Source organism: Sorex fumeus, unplaced genomic scaffold (genome assembly GCF_029834395.1).
Source record: "Sorex fumeus unplaced genomic scaffold, SorFum_2.1 ptg000086l, whole genome shotgun sequence".
NCBI lineage: Eukaryota > Metazoa > Chordata > Mammalia > Eulipotyphla > Soricidae > Sorex > Sorex fumeus.
In genome coordinates, this window is record NW_026606143.1 from 30,002,643 (window position 1) to 30,025,507 (window position 22,865).

The 22,865-nt window shown below is 48.1% G+C and overlaps 1 protein-coding gene across 1 annotated transcript in view; it reads right to left on the reverse strand.

The window, feature by feature from the left end:
• Positions 1 to 22,865, reverse strand: part of SMS (spermine synthase) — a 68,097-nt gene that overhangs the window by 36,436 nt on the left and 8,796 nt on the right. Inside the window, exon 2 of the mRNA XM_056131188.1 lies at positions 292 to 412. Coding sequence (XP_055987163.1) covers positions 292 to 412 — 121 coding nt within the window. The remainder of the gene's footprint in view (positions 1 to 291; positions 413 to 22,865) is intronic.

Sequence of the window (22,865 nt, forward strand, 5' to 3'; positions counted from 1 at the left end):
GGCCTCTAAGAAATAGAAGAGTTCAGGCCAGAAAAACAGTATGAGTTGGATGGGTCAGGAAGGGAGGGTAAGATGCTTGCCTTATATGGCCCTTGTTCAAGTCCCTGGCACCACATGTCGACCCCCAAGCACTGCCAGGAATGATCCTTAATCACAGAGCCGGAAACAGTCCCTGAGCACCACGTGGTATAGCCCGAATCCATCTCTCCCAACAAAGAGTAGAGGAGGGGCCTGCCCGATGCTCCCCCTAAGCAGGGGGATCCGGGTAGGGGGCCCTAGGGAATACCTCACCTGCCATTTTTGCTGATATATGTCGCCAAGTAGCCATGGTCTTGCCAGGTGTGCACTGACTCGGTCATGCCCTGCTCCTGGAAAATGGACTGCAGGCCTTTCAGAATGGTCTCGCCATCAGCTGCGGAACAAGAGCAGAAGGGGAGAGGGTCAGGACGCAGTGAGCTCAGAAAGCGAGTGAGGCTGTTTGCCCCTGACCGTTTTGTAAGACAACTGAAACCGGGATCACTGACTCCCTGTGAGCTAGAAACATTCATTCATCATTCTCAACCCTGGCTAGTGGGGGGGGGGGGGGGGGGGGCGGGGGGCGGCAGGGAACTGTGAGAAGAGCAAAGGCCCAATACCCCACCGCAAAACAGCTGTGTCAAGAGATCTCCAACACCCCCCACCCCAAAAAACTGAACAAACTGTTCAACCAAATCAGACATCAAAGAATGGCAAATACCATGAGGCTGCTTCAGGGTAAATAAATCATGAGGCTAGTCAGTTGAGAACACGAAAGGCATGTCCATCCATGGTTGATGGGCATTCCCAGGTGTGTGGCAAGAATGAACAAGTTATTTTACGACTGGAAAAGTAGTGACTGAAATGGTGCCCCTCAGTAACAAGGTTACTAAGTGGGAGAAAGGGAACAATTGCACATGGGTCCAACTCCTAGGCACATCCGGTGAAGCCCTCCTAGATCCAGAGACCTCACTAGGCCCCTTCCAAGAAGGGCTCGGTACCTGGGTCCCAATAAAAACCCGCAGATTGGGAGAAATTTAGCTTCCTTTAAACAATCAGGGTGGCACGTTTCAGGCAGAATGGAATAGGCTAGAACAGAATGGGCTAGAATGAAACAGGAGATTAAAAAATAAAATAGACTGCCATAATTTCAATGCTATACAGTAAAGTCAACTGCTGATAATTGCTCATCACCCAATGGCCACAGATCTGTGAATATTCTGGCCTTTGTAAAAAAAAATGGTCCTGTTTATGGAGGATGGGGGGAATAAGCCCAAATTGCTTCTGAGGGGGGTTGCAGGGAGCCTAGCTTGCAGCCCTGAGGTCACTATCTGTCTCTCTCTCTTTTTTCGCTTTTTGGGTCACACCCAGCGATGCACAGGGGTTACTCCTGGCTTTGTACTCAGGAATTACTCCTGACGGTGCTCGGGTGACCATATGGGATGCTGGGAATCGAACCCGGGTTGGATGCATGCAAGACAAACACCCTACCTGTTGTGCTATCGCTCCAGCCCGTCTCACTCTTTGAGACAGACTGTGGGATGAAGCCCAAGGTGCTGGTTCCACCGAATTTGTAGTCTGCAGTCAAGGTTATGAAATCTGCATGGACCGCTCTCTAAGAAACCACACAGACTTAAAGGAAAATGAATTTATTCCCTGGGTCTAACTCCAGAGCAATCCTTCCCTGAGAAAGGTAGCACCTCTGAGACCGGAACAGGTTAAACAGAAACTCTCCCCAGTTCAGCTGAATAGTATGGTTTCGCAAGGTTACAGTGGAGTTCACTGCAGTAACGAAAGTGGGCCAAATCGTGGCATGGACGCTAGGGATCTTTTTCACTGTTTTTTTAAAATTGGGGAGGCCAGGTCCAGTGATGTTCAAGGATCACTCCTGGCTCTGTCCTCACGGGACCATATGGGGTGCTAGAGATCAAACTTGGGTTGGCTGTGTTCAAGGCAAGCGCCCTACGTTCTGTGCTATCACTCCAGTCCCGATTTTTTCCCACTCTTAAATGAAGTCTATCTCCAGTGACATTTAACCATGTTCCCAAGCCGAACTAGTGCCCAGTCAGAATGAGCACAGTAGAGGCCAAGCTGGACAGTCTGTGTCTTATTCTGGATGGCATGAAACTCTTTAAAAATGTTATCTGCAGGGCTGGAGTGATAGCACAGCGGGTAGGGCGTTTGCCTTGCAAGCGGCCAACCCAGGTTTGATTCCCACCATCCCATATGGTCCCCTGAGCACCACCAGGAGTAATTCCTGAGTGCAGAGCCAGGAGTAATCCCTGTGTATCACCAGGCATGATCCAAAAAGAAAAAAAAATGTTATCTGCAGGCCAGAGCAGACTCTGCACGCATGGAGACTCAAGTCACATCCCCAGCATGGCAAGGTCCCCTGAGCACAGCTGAGTAGCTCCCCAACACTGGTGTGATTCAAAAACTATACACACAACATATCTGAGTTGCCATTTCAAATCAAACTTTCACTCCCTCTCTCTGCAGGCTCTCTCTGCAGGCAGTAGAAGGATGTGTCCCCAAAAGACCTGCCTACATCCAGAAGCTGGGAAGGTGACCTTATTAGGAAAAAAGGTTGTTGGCAGATGGAATTAAACTAAGGATCTTGAAATGAGATAATCCAGGGTTATTTGGGCAGGTCCTCAATCCAATTACAAGTGCTCTTCTAAGAGACCAAAAAGAAGGCAGAGAGAAAGGTAGAGATTGGTGTGGACAAAGGTAGATATTGGAGTAATAATCGAAATAATAATTCCTTAGCCAAATGTCAAGAAATTGGGGGAGGGGATGCAGAAGGTGGTGCAGGCAAACAAGGACATTCCCTTTGGGAGTGTCCCTAGAGGGAGTTTAGCCCTTTATCACTGGAGTATTTGGTATTTGGAATCCCTAAACACAGAGCAATTAGGATACTGCACAGGCAACAATTCGAACAACACTCAATGACTGACGGAGTGTCCATCACCCTCCCCCAAACAATAGCAGGGAGACACAGCAGGTCACAGCACCTAGACTCTCTCTCGTGTGCTACCAGCACCTGTGTAAGAGGAAGAAGTGAGAAGAAAACAAAGGGACTTCACAGGCCTCGCGTCAAAATATCAACAGAGGATGGGCCACAACTGAGGAGTTAAGTTTCTTGGGAAAAGGCAGTGCCCAGCGGACCACAGAGAAGGAGGAGGGACCGTCCCTGGAAAGGCTCACACTCCGTGCAGATACTTGCACGGAATCCACAGCCCACACCCACCAGGACCCCTGTACAGACGAGCAGGACATTAACCCGCATTGCATTCTTGCATTCTTGCTCATTCCCAGCAAAACTGCCCCGAGAAACTCATCTGGCAGAAAATGATCTACTTTGTGGGGCCTGAATACAGCAGGCAGAGGTACTTGCCTTGCATGTAGCCCACCCAGGTTTAATCCCTGGCATCCCACATGGTTCCCAGAGCCTGCCAGGAAATTCCTGAATGCAGATCTTAGCATCACCCCCCCCCCCCAAAAAAATAAATCTAGTTAGTTTTGCTACAGTCTGAGATTCAGGAAAGTAGAAAAAGGAGAAGGCTGAAAAATAATATTCCTAGAATTGTGGCTTTTATTGTTCTGCTTTTGAAGCTTCGGTGCCAGGGATGGTAACCAGGGCCTATCTCGCAAAGGCTGCACTTTGCCACTAAGTCACATATCTCCAAATGCCTAGGATGGCAATTTTAAGACTCCACCTCAAAAACGGAACTTGCTAAGAACTGGCCTTGCCGGGTCTGTGCTCGCCAGTGAAGTACGGTGGGGCCAGGCCATAGTAGAAGTGACCGATCTGCTGGGTGGGGTGGACAAGCCAGTGTGCCCAGCTGGCCAAGTAACAGTGAGCCCCACAACACTTCCCCTGGACGGGAAAGCTGCTATGCAATTATCCAATCCCTCCTTGGCGAGAGCAGATGTTTTCTGTTTTGAAAGTATATAAAACAAATCATCACCCTGGGAAAATGGCCTCAAGACTGGGTTCTGCTGGCACAACACAAATCCCCCAGGCGGGTGAGGGGACAATCCAGACTGGGCCACCCTGCATGTCACTGGCCAGGCTGTGCAGCAAATGGCCATGAGACTGAGCTGGGGAAAACCCTGTCTCCCAGGAGAAGAAAAGGGGGAATGTTTGCCTGATACATGCAGAGCCCTTGAGTGCTGGCCAAGTTCCTTTTCTTTTTTTTTCTTTTTTTTTTTTTTAGCTTTTTGGGTCACACCCAGCATGCTCAGGGGTTACTCCTGGCTCATGCACTCAGGAATTACTCCTGGCGGTGCATGGGAGACCCTATGGAATGCGGGGAATCAAACCCGGGTCAGCCATGTGCAAGGCAACCGCCCTACCTGCTGTGCTATATAGCTCTGGCCCCGCCTCGTTTTTTCTGCCTTGTACAATTAGCAGCAAGGAACCAGGTGAGCTCCAGGAAGCCCCTCCAGCTAGGATTCAAGGTAAAGGAAAACACATTATACAAAAGGACTCATCAATCCATCAGCTCATCCCGGAGGCTTAGCCCCAGTGCAAATGACAGACAGTGGGTCTGAACGTATTTCCTGGCTGTGGCCACTATATCGTCCCTGTGGACACTCACTTCCACTGAGTGCATAGCAAGAACTATGGGGAACATGCCATTTTGCCCACTGGTCACCTTCACTTCATATTTACCTGCCCTTGTCCTGGGAACACCGCTCCGAACCCTTGGTTAGACTGTAGAAAAGGGCAAATACGGAAACACGCCCAGTACCTCTTGCTCCAGATCAAGACTTGAAAGTGAAAACTAGAAGCAAAGGCCTGTGCCTCAGCTCCAACAGGCAGAACAAAGCAGCTGGCTCGCACACCTTGATCTCAGGTGCTTGGTCAACGTTTGTCTGGGAAGTAGCAATGATCTGTGTCGTGAGATTAACCATTCTGATGACCGTGTACCTGATGTTTCTAGAACACCAAAAACAAGGGTTTTTCCATCTAGACTCTGCACTCCAGTAACCTGGGGAGGTTAGAAATCTCTGACGCTACATCCTAGATCAGTTAAAATAAAAATCTAGGGATAAGTGGCTGGAGCACAGGGCATTTGCCTTGCACACAGCCAACCCGGGTTCGATTCCCAGCATCCCATATGGTCCTCTGAGCACCGCCAGGAGTAACTCCTGAGTGAAAAGCCAGGAGTAACTCCTGTGCCTCGCCCCGGGTGTGATCCAAAAAGCAAAAAAGCAAAAACAAAGAAAGAAAAAAAAAGAAAAACCACAAAAAAAGAAAAATCTGGTGATGAGAACCAGGCATCAACATTTTTAAAGCTCCCAGGGAAAACCGCTAACATGCAACTATGGTGGAGAACTGCAGCTCTAAAACAGTTTACACACATGTCCCACAAAACCAAGACATCCCTCCACTATCTCCAAATTGATTTGCAAAGAGTTACAGCAAATGATCAACAAAACGGAAACCCTGGAAAAAACAGACCAAATCCCTGTCTAACCATAGCCACAGGTAACATATCAAACCTCCAGAAAATGCCTTAAAATTGTGACACGGGGTTGGAGCAATAGCATAGCGGTTAGGGCGTTTGCCTTGCACACAGCCGACCCGGGTTCAATGCCCAGCATCCCATATGGTCGCCTGAGCACCGCCAGGAGTGATTCCTGAGTGCAGAGCCAGGAGTAACCCCTGTGCATCGCCGGGTGTGACCCCAAAAAGCAAAAAAAAATTGTAACACAATTTCAACCTTTACACACATAAGGGACTGAAGCAATAGCACAGCGGTAGGGCATTTGCCTGGTGCGCGGCCGGTCGACCGAGCCGGGTTCGATTCCTCCGCCCCTCTCGGAGAGCCTGGCAAGCCACCGAGAGTATCTCGCCCGCACAGCAAAGCCTAGAAAGCTACCCATGACCTATTTGATATGTCAAAAACAGTAACAAGAAGTCTCACAATGGAGACGTTACTGGACCCGCTCAAGCAAATTGATGAACAACGGGAGGACAGTGTTACAGTGCTACACACATAAGAAGCATGTACCAAAGAGCAACAAAATGTACCTGAATTTCTTGAGTTCCTCTATTGTCAAAGACAATATGGTATGAAGGAGTGTCCTGCCCTCTGGGTCTTTAGCAATCTTGATTATACTCAGTAAAAATGTGAATATCAATTCCCCCTTGTCAAAAATGAGAGCTTGGGATGGGAGATGTGTGCTGAAAGTAGACTATAGACCAAGCATGATGGCCACTCAATACCTATATTGCAAACCACAACACCCAAAGGGAGAAAGAGAGAGCAAAAGGGAATGCCCTGCCACAGAGGCAGGGTGGGGTGGAGGGGATGGGGTGGGGGTGGGGGCAGGGATACTGGGATTATTGGTGGTGGAGAATGGGCATTGGTGGAGGGATAGGTACTCCATCATTGTATGACTGAAATGTAAGCATGGAAAGTTTGTAAGTCTGCCACTCTTTTGCAAACCACAGCACCCAAAAGGAAAAAGAGAACAAAAGGGAGTGCCCTGCCACAGAGGCAGGGTGGAATGGGGGGATGGGGGGTGGGAGGGATACTGGGATCATTGGTGATGGAGAACGGGCACTGGTGGAGGGATGGGATGGGTACTCTATCACTGTATAACTGAAACCCAAGCACAAAAATTTGTAAGTCTACAACTGTACCTCGTGGTGTTTCACTAATAAAATTTTTTTTAAAAAGAGGACATTTCTTTTTTTTTTTTTTTTTTGGATTTTTGGGTCACACCTGGCGATGCACAGGGGTTACTTCTGGCTCTGCACTCAGGAATTACCCCTGGCGGTGCTCAGGATGGGATGCTGGGAATTGAACCTGGGTTGGCCGCATGCAAAGCAAATGCCCTACCTGCTGTGCTATTACTCCAGCCCCCAAAAGGACATTTCTAATAAATAAATGATGTAATGCAAAAAAAAAGAAAGTTTGTAAGTCTGTAACTGATTCATTTAAAAATAAAAAAAGAGGGCCCCATACTCCAATTGCCCAGGGGCAGAGAGGGGAAATAGGGGACACACTTGGTTGAAAATGAGCCCATGTTGGAGCAGAAAAACAAGAAAACAAGAAAGCAATGTCCTAAATGGCTACAAACAGGGAAGTCGGAGATTCTAATGTGAAGGAAAATAAGACTCCACAGTTTCTAGGACACAGAAACAAACTACCTGGATCAAATGTTTCCAGTTCTTTAAAATTTCACCAGGCAGAGGGGCCAGAGAGAACAGTCCAGCACCACCAGGTATGACCCCAACACAAACAAGAAATCAAGACTTCCGTGTAAATAGTAGACTCGGCAAACAGCTCAGAAACCAGTCATCTCTCCCAGGGCGAAACGTTCTCTGTCCAGTGGACTACTCGATGTCCCTGATTCCAGATCACTGCCTGCACTGTGTTTGCTTACCCAGCAATAACTTAGAAACAATCTACTTTTCCAGGTCTGGTCAAAACAAATGAAGCATCCCACTACGGCATGTGGAAGGGGAGACCCGGGTATGAAACCGGGACAATGAAGGCCCAGGGTTCTCCCCGCAACCATTTACAAACTGACCATCAGCTCCACAGGACTGAACCCCAAATCTCCATCAGCAGCGGCTGCCTGCTACCTGTGCACCCTGCTCACATATCTGACCTCAAAACTGGCCTCCCCACAATGTGGGTGATACTCCCATCGCTGTAGTTCCCCCAGGGGACTCAGCCACTGTCACATCCTGAAGAACTTGAGGCTGTCCCCAGCTGTGACCCAGTGGCTCAAACATCTCTACATCTAAGTGGCTTCCAACTTCAAAAACCCAAGAAGCCAAACTGGAGGGGCCTGGAGCAGTAGTACAGCAGGGAGGGCGTTTGTCTTGCACACTGGTGACCCGGGTTCAATCCCTGGCATCCCATAGGGTCCTGCAACATCATCAGGAGTAATTACTGAGGGCAGCGCCAGTTGTGACCAAAAAATACAAAAAAAAAAAAAAGCCAAACTGGAGACACCCAGGCCGCTGTGTGGGGTCACTCCCTACTACACACTGGCGAGGCGCTGCTGCCTGTGTGGCCACCCGCAACACCAGCCTTGGGGAATTAGAAGACGAATTTCAACTCTTGCCAAGAACATCCTCAGTCATGCCAGCCAGAAACCCCACAACTCGTCAAGCTCCTGCTCCCCGCTTGTCTGCCAACCTCATCTGTCTCCCACAACAGGCCTTGAGCTATTCATTCCTCATTCCTCCCATCACTGCACTGAGTCCCTCTCCTGCCGCCAGACTTTCCTCCTCTTTTCCAGGGACACAGAACCCCCGACTCATCCTCAATTCTGCAATCGGCCTTCCAGCCGCGGTCAGGGACTGCCCTAACTCCCACCCACGCACGACGGCCAGGAAGCTGGCTGCAGGTCTGCTCCTGGTAAGGCGAGGCAGAGCCACCACTGTCCTTAGCCCCCAGCTCGAGACAAGGTCAAAGAACCTATGAGCCACACCTGGCCTGAGCCAAGTGCTCCTGCTCACAGAAACCAGTTTGCTGGTTTTTTCTTTTTTTTTTTGGGGGGGGGTAGGGAGGGGGGTCACACTTGGCGATGCACAGGGGTTACTCCTGGCTCTGTACTCAGGAATTCCCTCTGGCGGTGTTCAGGGAACCATAAGGGATGCTGGGAATCAAACCCGGGTCAGCCGTGTGCAAGGCAAATAAATGCCCTACCCACTGTGCTATTGCTCCAGCCCCATTGTTGGTTTTAACTGATTCTCCACACCTACAAGAAGAAATGTAAACTGGGTTCCAGCTGTATCTGGAAGTCTTACCTCATTTGAAAACCTGCTGAGGGGGTGGGGTGAGGAGGTTTGAAGGACTGGAACACCTATTTCATGTGGAGACCCAGAGTTCGATTCCCAGGACCATATGTCCCACCCCCCACCCACCCCGAACACTCTCAGGTGTGGCCCTGGCAATGCCCTGTGCCCGAAATATCACCTCATATATCCTAACCTTTTGGGAATTTTTCAAGGAGAGGAGTCTGGACCACACCTAGAAGTGCTCACGGGGTTACTCCTGATCTGTGCTCAGGGGCCAATCCTAGCTGTGCTCAAGGATCAAACCCAAGACTCCAACAGGCAAAGTACATGGCAGTGGGCATGTCAGAAACAAGAGTTGTATACTAACAATCACTTTATGTCAAGGTCAAGGTGCAAACAAAGCCGTGCCAGAGTTCCCACCTCTGCCATAGCCTTCTACGCATGCCCAAGACAGTGCAAGCATTCCTGGTGGACTTGCTCTTCTTCAAGCCAGTTGTCACTGCTCGTCCAAAGGCTCAAGAGCAGCTTCTGGCCTCACTCGGACATGCTGGATGTGATAAAGAACATGAACACTGACAGCTGGCAAGTCCACAGCACTGAAATCAAGTGACCTTCCTAGTTCGCCATCAAAGGCATAATCCCCACAGTTCTAACGACATCACTTCTAGGTTCAGTTTAACAAAAAGGCGATGTTATCGGGAGACTTCTCAGACCTTCAAACCCAAATGAATCCCCCCGTCCCCAGGATTAGCAGAGAAGGTCAAGCAGGTGCTGTCAGCCTGTCACACTCGGCCAGCTTGGTCCAACATTCCCACGTCCATCCAGAGCTTTTCACAGCAGCTGCACGACGATTAATCTCCTGACACAAAACCCAAGCCAACACGAATGTTCAGAGCAGCATGACCAAAACAAAAAAACACCCAACCATCCATCAAGTTATAGAAAGAACAGAGGTGTGCAGTCACAGAACCAACGGCCATCCTGACCAACACAGGCTGCCTGGTGGGCAACGCTGGAAGCAATCACGTTAAGTGCAAGAAGCCAGCCTCAGAGGGTGTGATCCCGCCAGAGGAAATGGCCAGAAAAGACAAATCCCTGGAGATAGAAACGGATTAGTTGTTGTCAGGGACTGGGGGAAACAGGAGAAGAGCTAGAGATAGGAGAGTTTTTTTTTTCTGGGGCAAGAAGAGTATTCTAAAATCAAGTATGTGGAGCGATAGCACAGCGGGCAAGGCATCTGCCTTGCACGCAGCAGACCCGGGTTCGATTCCCAGCATCTCATATGGTCTCCCAGGCACCACTAGGAGTAATTCCTGAGTATCGCCAGGTGTAACCCAAAAAGCAAAAAAACAAAAAAAAAGTCAAGTGTGGTGGTCACACAACTCTCTAAGTGCACTGCAGGCCACTGTTTACCAGTTGTACGCAATAGCACAGCACGTAGGGCATTTGCCTTGGCCCCTTGCGTGCAGCCAGCCTGGCAGAGCTCAGCAAGCTACCGAGAGTATCTCGCCCGCACAGCAAAGCCTGGCAAGCTCCCCATCACGTATTCAATATGCCAAACACAGTAACAATCTCACAATGGAGACATTACTGGGCCCGCTCAAGCAAATCTATGAACAATAGGAGGACCCTCAAAACAGATAATTGGGGGGAGGTGAGAGAGAGCACAAAGGGTAAAGCACTTGCCTTGCATGTGGCTAACCTGAGTTTGATACCCTGGCCTCATATACGGTCCCCCTAAACTCCTCCATGAGTGATCCCTGAGCACAGGGCCAGAAATAAGCCCTAAACACCACCAGGTATGGCCCATGCCCCCCTATGAAAGGGGAACTGTATGACATGTGAATCATTTCAATAAAACTCTTCCCCCCAAGAGACAAGCTGAAATTTTAGAGTCTGTTTCTGTGAGGAAACAAACAGATGCAGAAGTCACTTTCTCTCCTGCAACTGCAGGTAGCAGATTAAAAGGGACTCTCAGGGGTCCCTTTTAATCTCTACCCATTTCCCCCAGCCAAGGCGACTGCACAGCAAATGCAGTGACTGTCCCATGCAGACACAATCTCCAACTCAGGCCTCCAAGCCACCTGCAGCCAATCTCAGGCGTAGCAGCAAGAGGGGGGTCACAGACGGGGTCACAAAATACACGAAGGAGACCAACGACAGCAATTTGGAGGGCTCTTCTTCCAGAGAACCAGAAAACACACCAGGAACAGGAGGACAGCCAGAACCAGGTCTACTGATAAAGGAGGCCGAGACAGAGAGCAAGGTGCTCAAGGCCCTGGGTTCCACTGAAGTGGGCGACAGCCACGGAGCGCCACACACCTCCCGCACCAGCCTGCTCTGTGCGAAACGCATGAAGGGAAAGCAGACGGGACTGTTTACAGAAGCTGGCGCTGCGATTCCCTGAGCAGGCTGACATTAGGGTGCACTTGGTGTAATGCAAACATGGTGCTAATTATTTCCCTGCCTGCTCGCCCTTTCCCTCCACAGGAGAGCAGTTAAAAGGGTATTCCTGCACACATGTGAGGCCAGCTCTGTCACCCCTACTAAAAAGGGCCGGGGGGGGGGGGGGAGGAGCCGGGCTTTGCTCGACTTTCAAGGAACACCAGCCCCGGTCTTCTCTCTGCGCAGGGCCCGGGGGAGGGGGGGGCTTACAAAAAACACAGCTCGGACACCGTACAAGCCCCTTACATACCTTGCATCCTTCCCGCTGGGCCTGCTTTTCCCCGGTGCCAACTCCCAGAGGTCCCAGAAGCAGGCAACTCAAGGAGGCACCGGTCTGCCCAGAGGCTGCAACTGTCCTGCTGTCTATTCGCAGAGCCTCCAGAGAATGGGGTCCCAGAAAGGAAAGGAGGGGAGGCGAGGTGATCGCTCTGTCACCAGGCCGCCTGATTTCCCGGAAGGAACCCCTCGTGCTCCATCAGGCGACTGACCACTGCCCGAGTGGACCTGAGTCTCTGCAGGGGAGGGACCACGTTGGGCAGCGCACCCCCCAAACGGGGCTAGAGAAGAGAGCTCAGCAGACAGGCCCACGTGAGCGGAAAGGGAACGGTGGGACAAGAAACCAGGTCCACGTGGTACAGTTGTAGACTTACAAATTTTTGTGCTTGGGTTTCAGTTATACAATGATTGAGTACCCATCCCTCCACTGGTGCCCATTCCCCACCTCCAATGTTCCCAGTATCCCTCCCACCCCTCCAACCCCCTATCCCACCCCACCCCTATGGTAGGGCATTCCCTTTTGTTCTCTCTCTTCTTTTGGGTGCTGTGCTTTCATAGTCTTCACATGCAACATCTGGTAAAAGAATATGTATTTCTGACATGTGCTGATAAAGGCTGGAGCGATAGCACAGCGGGTAGGGCGTTCGCCTTACACGCGGCCAACATGGCCGACCCGAGTTCGATTCCTCCGCCCCTCTCGGAGAGCCCGGCAAGCTACCGAGAGTATTCGATATGCCAGACACAGTAACAACAAAGTCTCCAATGGAGACGTTACTGGGCCCGCTCGAGCAAATCGACGATCAACAGGAGGGCCTTTACCTTTACCTTTACCTTGCTGATAAAGGCTAAGGGTAAAATGTTCAAATTAGAGGCAAAAAATGTTGAGCGGTATAGCACCTTCACTTTTTTTTTTTTTTTTTGCTTTTTGGGTCACACCCGGTGATGCTCAGGGGTCACTCCTGGATCTGCACTCAGGAATCACTCCTGGCGGTGCTCAGGGGACCATATGGGATGCTGGGAATCGAACCCGGGTCGGCTGCATGCAAGGCAAATGCCCTACCTGCTGTGCTATTGCTCCAGCCCCCACACCTTCACTTTTAATGAAAAAAAAATTAAATAAAAATAAACATAGGATTCAGAAACCAATACCATTGCGTTTGGCAAAGTTTTAAAAATCTCTTGTCAATAATAGCAATAAAACAACTAAACATGGGGGGAAAATAGAAACCAGACCCAGCAGCGAGGACTCTGGAGGGCTCTGGGGCAGGACAAACCCCCAGGCCTGGAATGCTCCCGAGGGGCGGGCAGGGTCCTGGACACCAGTGACCTCCTGTCCCCTGCAGAGCAATGTTTCCTTCCAGCCACCTCCCATCAATACCAATACCCACCACCTCCTCCCCACCAGCCGCGTGCAGATCACTGCCCCGCCCCCCCCCCCCCCCCCCCCAGCTAAGTGTGTTTCCAGAAACAAGCAGAGCATTTCCACCCAAACTGCAACGCCGGGCTGTGGAACAACAAAGAAACAGCAGCAGCTCCACAGATAACGCACTTTGGACGCTGGGGCATCCAAAACCACGTGTGTATCAGGGTCCCTGAGGAAGCCTGGCTCGACCTCCCTGGATACTAAAAAAAAAAATAGTCCCTCCAGAACGGATGGCAAGAGACACTCAGCACCGAGGAGGCACTGCCAAGTGTCAGCACCACTGGGGAATTGTACAGAGATGAAAGACAAAGGCCACAAGCCCAACACCACAGAGGCGGTCTGGGCGATGATGGATTCCAGATGAGGAACAGAGGGAGCCTGGGAATGTGAGCTTGCAAAGTTTCCTGGATGGCTGCGAAGCAAGTCACTAGACACGCTCCAATCTAAAGTCCCAAGGCAGGAAGGGGTGAAGTCGGCTGTAGAAAACCACGCGGTTGGGGCTAGAGCGATAGCACAGCGTGTAGGGTATCTGCTTTGCACATGGCCAACCTGGGTTCGATTCCCAGCATCCCGTATGGTCCCCCAAGCACCACCAGGAGTGGTTCCTGAGTGCAGAGCCAGAAGTAGCCCCTGTGCATCACGGGGTGTGACCCAAAAAGGAAAACAAAACAAAACAAACAAAATAAAGCCCACGCGGTTAAGGCTTCGCAGGCCAGGCCATGTCTCTGTAACAAGGATGTCAGTTTTGTCACCCTTTCAAAATGGAAAAGTCATTCTCAGCCAAAGAGGTCCCACAAAGAGAATCAGTCCAGAAGAGCTAGGATTTGGCGCCAGGGCCTCGGTTTCTTGGCCCCCAAGTCTAAGATCTTTCCCAGTTCAGAATTCCTGACTGATAGGGACACTCCGCTGTAATTCCACAGCCCGAACTGGAGGTTCATTTCCAGAAGCGACTGTCTTAAAATATTAGGCTAGAATAATCTGAGGAATAGTACCCATATTCAAGTTAACAGAAAATTAAATGTTGGGAAAACAAGCAAACACTGAGGTCAGAGAGAGTACCTGCCTTGTGTGCGGATGATCTGGGTTCAGCATCAAAGGGTCCCCCGAACCCCACTCGGAGTGATCCCTGAGTGCAGAGCCAAGAGTAAGTCCTGAGCATCACCAGTGCTGGCCCAAAGTAAAGTAAAGTAAGTAAAGTAAAGGCCCTCCCGTTGATCATCGATTTGCTCAAGCGGGCCCAGTAACGTCTCCATTGGAGACTTTGTTGTTACTGTGTCTGGCATATCGAATACTCTCGGTAGCTTGCCGGGCTCTCCGAGAGGGGCGGAGGAATCGAACTCGGGTCGGCCATGTTGGCTGCGTGCAAGGCAAAAGCCTTACCGCTGTGCTATCACACCAGCCCCAAAGTAAAATAAGCAAATAAATAACAGTAACTTATATAACCCAAGTCCTTGCTTCTCAAGGACTACACTGAAGTAATATAGATACCAGAAATAAGCCTGTTCCAGAGTGATACTTTTTTAAATTTTTTATTAGTGAAACACCATGAGGTACAGTTGTAGACTTACAAATTTTTGTGCTTGGGTTTCGATTATACAATGAACAAATACCCATCCCCCCACCAGTGCCCATTTTCCATCACCATGGATCCCAGTATCCCTCCCACCCCCGTTCCCCCCATCCCACCCTGCCTCTGTGGCAGGGCATACAATAATACTGTTAATGATCAGTTTTACTGTATAACACAAGCAATGACAATTTTTAAGAGTACCAGTCTTCAGGGCACGAGATAATACAGCTAGTAAAGCACTTGCCTTGCACGCAGCTGACCCATGGTCCATTGCTGGCACACTATAGCATCCCCTGAGCGCCGCCTGTGTGGCCCCCAAGCCAAAACAAACAAAAACCAAGGAGAACCAATCTCCATCCTGAAGCCTCAAGCTCCCACTTCAGGATCTGAGAGAAAAATAAACAAGTAGAACAAGGGGGATATGGATAACAGCAGAAATCAATAATTTTTTTTAATTAGAGAGAAATCAATGTAGTAAAAAGCTATTTCTTTGAAAAGATCAATAAAAGTGACAGCCCCTAGCAAAACTGATAAGGGAAAGACACAGAATGTCAATTAGGCTTAAAATGAACTATTGCAGGCCTTGCAGACATCAAAGGGGTAAGAATTATACTTTTCTAAATGTTTTTCCTCATTGATTAACCATGCTCTACAATATCCACACAGTTTTGACCGAGTCTTGGAGTTCTGTTGTGATGTGTCAGCAAACAGCCTTCTGAATGAGTGTTTCCATACCCTTTGGATACACGCCTGGGAGTGGTATTGCTGGAATGTACATTTTCCTATTATTTTTATTTTCTATTTATTCATTTATTTATTTATTGCTTTTTGGGTCACACCCGGCAATGCACAGGGGTTACTCCTGGCTCTGCACTCAGGAATCACTCCTGGTGGTGCTCAGGGGGACCCTATGGGATGCTGGGAATCGAACCCAGGTCGGCCGCATGCAAGGCATACACCCTAACCACTGTGCCATCACTCCAGCCCCTCCCTATTATTTTTTAAATTAATGAGGTAGCTACAATACTGTTTAAGAACTGTTTAAAAAGTTACGGTATTCACTCCTGGGAATTTATCCCAGAGAGGCAAAAAAGTATAGTCGGAGTGACATCTGCAATTGTTTGTTCATTGCAGCACTCTTTTCCAGAATCTGGAAAAAAGCTGTGTGCCAGAGAACAGATGACTGGTTAAAGAAACTTTGGTACATTTACACAATGGAGTACTATGTAGCTGTTAGAAAAGACCAAGTCATGAAATTTACATACAAGTGGTACTACATGGGAAGTATCATGTTAAGCGAAATGACTCAGAAAGAAAGGGATAAAAAACATAGAAAGATTGCATTCATCTGGGGAACATAAAGTAACAAAATAGGAGACTAACACCCAAGAATGGCCGAGATTAGTACCAGGAATTTTGCTCCGTGGCTTGGAGGCCAACCACACATGCTAGGGGAAAAGGGAACTCAGATAGAGAAGGGAACACCAAATAAAGGTGTTGGGAGGATCCTCCCAGGATGGGAGAAACATAATGAAAGCAGACTATAGACCAAACATGATTGTCACCCATTGCCTCTTTTGCAAATCACAACACCCAAAAGGAGAGAGAGAACAAAAGGGAATGCCCTGCCACAGAGGCAGGGTGGGATGAGGGTGCTGGGGGGTGGGAGGGATACTGGGATCCGTGGTGGTGGGAAATGAGCACTGGTGGAAGGATGGGTATTTGATCATTGTATAATTGAAACCCAAGCACAAAAATTTGTAAGTCTACAACTGTACCCCATGATGTCTCACTAATAAAAAAAGTTACGGTATTGATGTACAAGTTACTGCACCTCATCATCACCAAAGTGACCCTCCACCACTGTCCCTCTGGAACCTCTGATCTGCTCTCCTTTCCCTACCCCTTCGCCCCTAAGTGGCCTTGAAATCCAAGGCCAAGGCTGTGCCACTGCTCTGTAGGGACAGTTCTTTTGTTTGACTCCAGTGCTCCAGAGGCAGTGAGGTCCTCCAGTGTTTGTACTCATTTTAAATTGTTGTCAGGCGTCTCCAATCCTCTCTGAGTTAGGCCATGAGATACAATGACTTTGCGGCCTGGATCAGCATTTCCTTAATAGGTTGTTACCCTTAAGCATTTCCTTAAGTGTCCTATATGTCTTTTAGAAGTATCTATTTGTGTCTTGCGCTGCCCATCTACGGAAAGGAATGGTAACTTTAAAAGCTTCAGAAAAGTACAAAAAGGACTCTCCCCCTTTCCTCCCCTGACTGGTTCCGTGCTGCCTGGGGCCACACACTCACCAGAGATGGGACCAAGATTCCACAGCTCAATGCTACTGAGACCCTACTCAGGGAGGCACTCTACACTGAGCCTGCCCCAGGCCTGCAGGAGACACTGGACCAAAACATCAAAGCAGCTCACTTGCCTTGCAGGCAGAGGATGATTCCACAACCTGGTACCTTACAACAAAATTTGCAAGCCACAATACCCAAAAGGAGAGAGAGAACAGAGGGGAATGCCCTGCCACAGAGGCAGGGTGGGATGGTGGTGCTGGGGGGTGGGAGGGATACTGGGATCCGTGGTGGTGGGAAATGGGCACTGGTGGAGGGACGGGTATTTGATCATTGTATAATTGAAACCCGAGCACAAAATTTGTAAGTCTACAACTATACCTCATGGTGTCTCACTAATAAAAAAAAATACTACTTAGATACTGAAGACAGAAGGTGTGGGGCTGAGGAGATCGGACAGTGTTACGGGGTGCATGAGTTGTGCATGCAGGTCCCCAGGTTTGATCCTATACAGCATGACCCCCGGGTATGGCCAGGTGTAGCTCTGGAGGACCCGGAACACCACCAGTCTAATTTTTTATTTATTCACTTAATAAAGTTAATCCACTTTTAAATTAGTTAATTTTGGCATCTGAGTACAACATGTTTATCAGCATTACCTATGCAGATGACTATTAAGGGATGTGCAGCATTTTCAAAACCCCTGTTTGTCCTTTATATGTATGTTTGGTACAGTGAATTCTGTGGTTATTGTCCTCTCTTCACCAGGAATTTTTTCCCCCTCTGTGATTGTCCATTTCTGCATTACTGAGTCTCACAGAACTCAGATTTCTGGCAGAGTATGCCGACATTTCTGTTTTCATTTTACCATCCAGCCTGAATGGTCAAGTGGTCCTGGGGCCTTCTGACCACTACTTTGGAGTACCCCGATTCCCAAGGGGGTGCAAAGGCAAAGCACTTTCCCCATGCAAACAAATTGGGGCTCGAGCAAATTATCGGAAGTGAAGTAAGTTCAAAGGACAAAACAAGTTCTGAGTTTGCCCACATGTGCAATATAAGGACATAAAAATCAATGGACCTGAAAAAGTGAAAGCTAACCTCCGGCTCCAGGCACATCTCTTCGATTCCACTGTTCTTCCTGCATTAACATAAACCTCAGAGACCTGGCCCTACAAAAACCGGATGAGAATGCTATTCGGGTCTCCCAAAGAGGAATCAAAAGAGCTATGCTTGGAGTATCACGCTTCACTCAAATGACAGAAAGCATCCGGAGTTTCAACCTCCGTTGACATTCAAGAATCAAGGATGCTGTCTCATTTGCCAAGGCATCAAAAAGTAGATGGGCTGGACACGTAATGAGATTTGGAGACGACCGCTGGACTAGAGCCATTACCAACTGGATTCCACGGGACGTCAAAAGATCACATGGCTGCCCCCTATGAGATGGTCAGACTTCTTCATCAAGACCCTGAATGATTGGTTTGAGGCTGTTCGTGTTCCTAGAACGAGCAGACGCCATTGGGCTACACTAGCACGTAACACAAACGAATGGAGACGTTACTGGCGCCCGCTTGAGCAAATCGATGAGCATCGGGATGTCAAGTGATCAGTGAACCCAGTGGACACTGCTAAGTGAGCTAAGGTGAGGGGACGGAAGGGAGGCACAATACAAGGGGGTAAATCGACAAGTCACAGGATGGTTTTTTTCTAGGGGCAGGGTTTGTGGGTCACTGACAGAGTGCAAACTTCACCTGTGAGAGAATCTGGGTTTAAATCTTGTGGGTTTTTTCTTTGGCTTTTTGGGTCACACCCAGTGATGCACAGGTGTTACTCCTGGCTCTGCACTCAGAAATTACTCCTGGCAGTGCTCGGCAGAGCACATGGGATGCTGGAAATCGAACCCAGGTCGGCCGGGTGCAAGGTAAACCCTACTTGCTGTACTATTGCTCCAGACCCAAATCTTTTTTTTTTATTTTTTTACAGAAGTACTATCACATTCCTGTACCACATACCAAAGAGAATTGATGGCAAGTTCTTTCCTCTCTCCAACCTAGCTAATGCCCACTTTAAAATATCAAACACCAATTCAATCAGGTTAATCAATGGCTGAATAAAAAGCAGTAATCTTACATTTAAAAAATAAAATAAAGTATCAAGCACTTGAGGGACCACAAGCAATGGTACAAGCAGGTAGGGCATTTGCCTTGCGCGTGGCTGATCAGGATTCGATCCCAGACACCCCCTTGGGCATCACCGCGTGTGGCCCCAACACAGCAAACCCTCGGACAACAGATCTAGACCTTGGACTCTTGAACCAATTAACTCCCTTTTCAGTTTGGGGTCAGTGACTGAATCAGTGTAAGCCGTTTTCAAAACCTATACAAAAAGTTACTCCACCCCGATGTTCAACGGTGCTTCCTTTTTAATAACTAAAACAAAAAGGTAGGGGCTGGAGTGATAGTACAGCGGGTAGGGCATCTGCCTTGCATGCGGTCGACTGGGGTTCGATCCCTGGCATCCCATATGGTTCCCCAAGTTCTGACAGGAATAATTTCTGAGTGCAGAGCCAGGAGCAAACCCTGAGCATTGCTGGGTGTGACCCAAAAAGCAAAATAAATAAATAAGATTTTTAAAAAATCTTTTAAAAAATAATAAAATAAAATAAAAAGGAGGGGCTGGATCAATAGCACAGCAGGTAGGGAGTTTGTCTTGCACGCAGCCGACCCGGTTCGATTCCCAGCATCCCATATGGTCCCCCAAGCACCGCTAGGAGTAATTTCTGAGTGCATGAGCCAGGAGTAACCCCTGTGCATCGCTGGGTGTGACCGCCCCCCCAAAAAAACAAAATAAATCAATAAAATAAAATAAAAAGGTAGCCAAAAGGCCTGCCGATACATGATGAGGCAAAAATGTGTTAACATAATGGATCTAAAATTCAGCTAGAAACAAAGGTGAAATTTTGCCATGTGTAGAAAATGGAAACCACAAAACATTATGATTTTCCAGAGCATGATCCCAGACATTGGTCACAAAAAATATTTTTTTAAAATTTGTCACAAATTTTATTTATTTAAAAAAATTCTTATCGAATCACTATAAGATACAGTTACAAATCTTTCATGTTTGAGGTTCAGTCATAACAAAAAATACTCTTAAGAAAAAGGGCATCTGCAGAAGAGAACAACAGAGATGCCTCCAGACCCCGGGCCAGGCTGTCTCTGCTGGGGAAACTTGGCAGGGGCGGGTGAGTTTCTCTCCCTGCCCAACAGAGCCCCAGCAGCCGAAACCTCCAGAATTCAATTGTGTCCATGCTCACGGCTGCTCCCACACGCTCGGCTGAGCCTCACCTATGAGTGAATCTCCTGCATCATCATATTCTAAAGTTTAGAATTCCTGGAGCGCGAGGCTGTGAATCTGATACTCTACACCATTGGTCTATCAGGAGTAGCACACAACATTTGATGGGGAATAATATGTTACTAATATCTTACAGAAGGGCTTAATGGCTCCAGGATGAAATACAACAATCTTCACACACTTTCCTCTAAGGAAACTTTAGTGGGCCATTTTTAGCGGATTATTCATAACAGGCAATATAAACTTAATTCTTTCGGTTCTGCTTTGGGGGGCAAGGTTTGGGATCTGGGGTGGAAACATTCAAAATATGGTGGTGGGAAGATGCAACGGTGGCGGGATTGGTGTCTGAATATTAAATGTAATCAATTATTGTGAACAACTTTATAAAATTAACAAAACCAGAATAAAGAGGGGCTGGAGCAATAGCACAGCGGGTAGGGCATTGTTTGCCTTGCACGCGGCTGACCCAGGTTCGATTCCCAGCATCCCATATGGTCCCCCGAGCACCGCCAGGAGTAATTCCTGAGTGCATGAGCCAGGAGTAACCCCTGTGCAATGCCGGGTGTGACCCAAAAGCAAAATAAATAAATAACTACGCTTTTAAAAAAATAAAAAAAATAAAACCAGAATAAAGAAATCACTCAAGAAAAAAAAGAAAAAAGGCATCCACTCTACCCACAAACCCACACTACTGAACCTATTGTGAGATGCTCAAGTCTCAAAAATTCCTAAGCCCCGTTTGAGCTACTATGAGCTACAAGTCTTTGGAAGAGACTATTTTGTGTTAAACATGACAATGTCCTAAAATTGTTCAGGACTCTCAAAGGAGAAAGCGGTACCCTGGGGAAAACTAGGCAATGCAGCACTAACTCTTGGAGGCAATATACTGAAAAATGAAAATGTCTGGACCATGGCCATAGCTCAGTGGGCTTCTGGGTTCTATCCTAGGCACTGTGTGGTCCCACGAACACCACCAGGAGCCATCCAGCACAGCCGGTGTGGCCCAAAAGCAGGGAAAAAAAAATCAAAGAGTCTTAAAACTTCCACTATAATAACTTAAAGAGGTTCTTTAAAGGCAACTGACCTTCAAATCCATGCCAACACATTATTTTCTGCTTCTTCTTTTGCCAGCACAATCTTCTTTATCTTTCAGTTCACACCTCTTTATAACTGAGTATCTTTATCCACTGGCACAATTTCAAAGTACTGAGCCCTAAGTAACGCAATTAGTGGTAAGTATTTTATGTATCACTTGACACTCTTCCAAACATTTTATTGGACATCCCACCCAACAACACAGTGTGTGGGATTTGGGGATCATTAGCACCTTCATGCAGAGGGGAAAATTAAGGTGCGTGGGAAAGTATCAGAGAGAGTGTCGAGTGAGCTCAAGAATTTATAAAACGCTACCATCCTTTTCCAGCAGCTCTGGCGTTTGTGGCTTTGCACAGAAATAACTGCATTTGATCACAGGTACGGCCGCTAGCTCCAGGGCTCCTTCCGGAATACAGATGACAGTATCAGTTTAATGAATGCAAGGCCCACCACAACCAAGGGCCCCAGAGTTGTTTTTCCTGGGGTCTGGAAGAGTGCCTAGTCATAAGGAGCATTTGTGCAATGGTTTACATACTTGGTTTGCAGATTCAATTGAGGAGGTTTCCCGACTTTTCAAAAGAACCGAGCCTGTAATTAAACTACCATGAAATGGTGGTTGAAGCCGCAGCACACACCAGCAGGTTTGGGTTACAACTGCAGTGAAATGGTGGATTAAAATGCCCAGAATATGCGTGACTCCAATAGCTTTATTGAACATGTTTTTAAATAGACCCAACCACATTCTAGTACGCTTCTAAATGATCCTCACCTGCCAAGAGTTAGTTTAACAGTGGAGATCTTAGTTCAAATTATAAAGCCTGTAATTCCAAGTACTACCTGCCAGATACCAAGCCCCGCATCAAAAGCTCTACCTTGTAAAAGCTGTGAGAACAGGGGCTGGAAAGATAGTACAGTGGGTAGTAGGGTGCTTGCCTTGCCTGCAGCCGACCGGGTTCCGGGTTCAATCCCTGGCATCCTATGTGGTCCCCGAGCACCACCAGGATTAATTCCTGAGTGTGGAGCAGGAGTAATTCCTAGGCATCACTGGGTGTGACCCAAAAAGCTCCTCAAAACAAAAAAAAAGATAGGAGGGGGCTGGAATGATAGCACAGCAGGTAGGGCGTTTGCCTTGCACGCGACAAACCAGGGTTCGATTCCGAGCATCCCATATGGTCCCCCAATCACTGCCAGGAGTGATTCCTGAGTGCAGAACCAGGAGTAACCCCTGAACATCGTTGGGTGTGACCCAAAAAGAAAAATAAAAGTTATGAAGACACAGCACTTCAGTCTGTCTGGCCTGTCAGTTTCAATATATCATAAGAAAATGAAAAAAAAAAGGATCCAGTAACTCCTCTCTACAACAAAACACAACTGTGATCCAAAACAAATCATCTAAAATTTCTCAAAATTTAAGAAATGCTTTCCTTAAGAAATTAGGGTTGGGGGACTAAGCTTAGTGGTGGTATGCCTGCATTTGACCTGCGCCAAAACCTAACTATGTAGGTAGGTTGCGGAAGAGTGTAAAGCCTCATATTATTTGAACAAGTAGCTCCTCTTAGAAGCTAAGATAGGAAATGCCCCTAATGCTTGGTGCTTCAACAGATATTGCCCAATGGCTTTCAC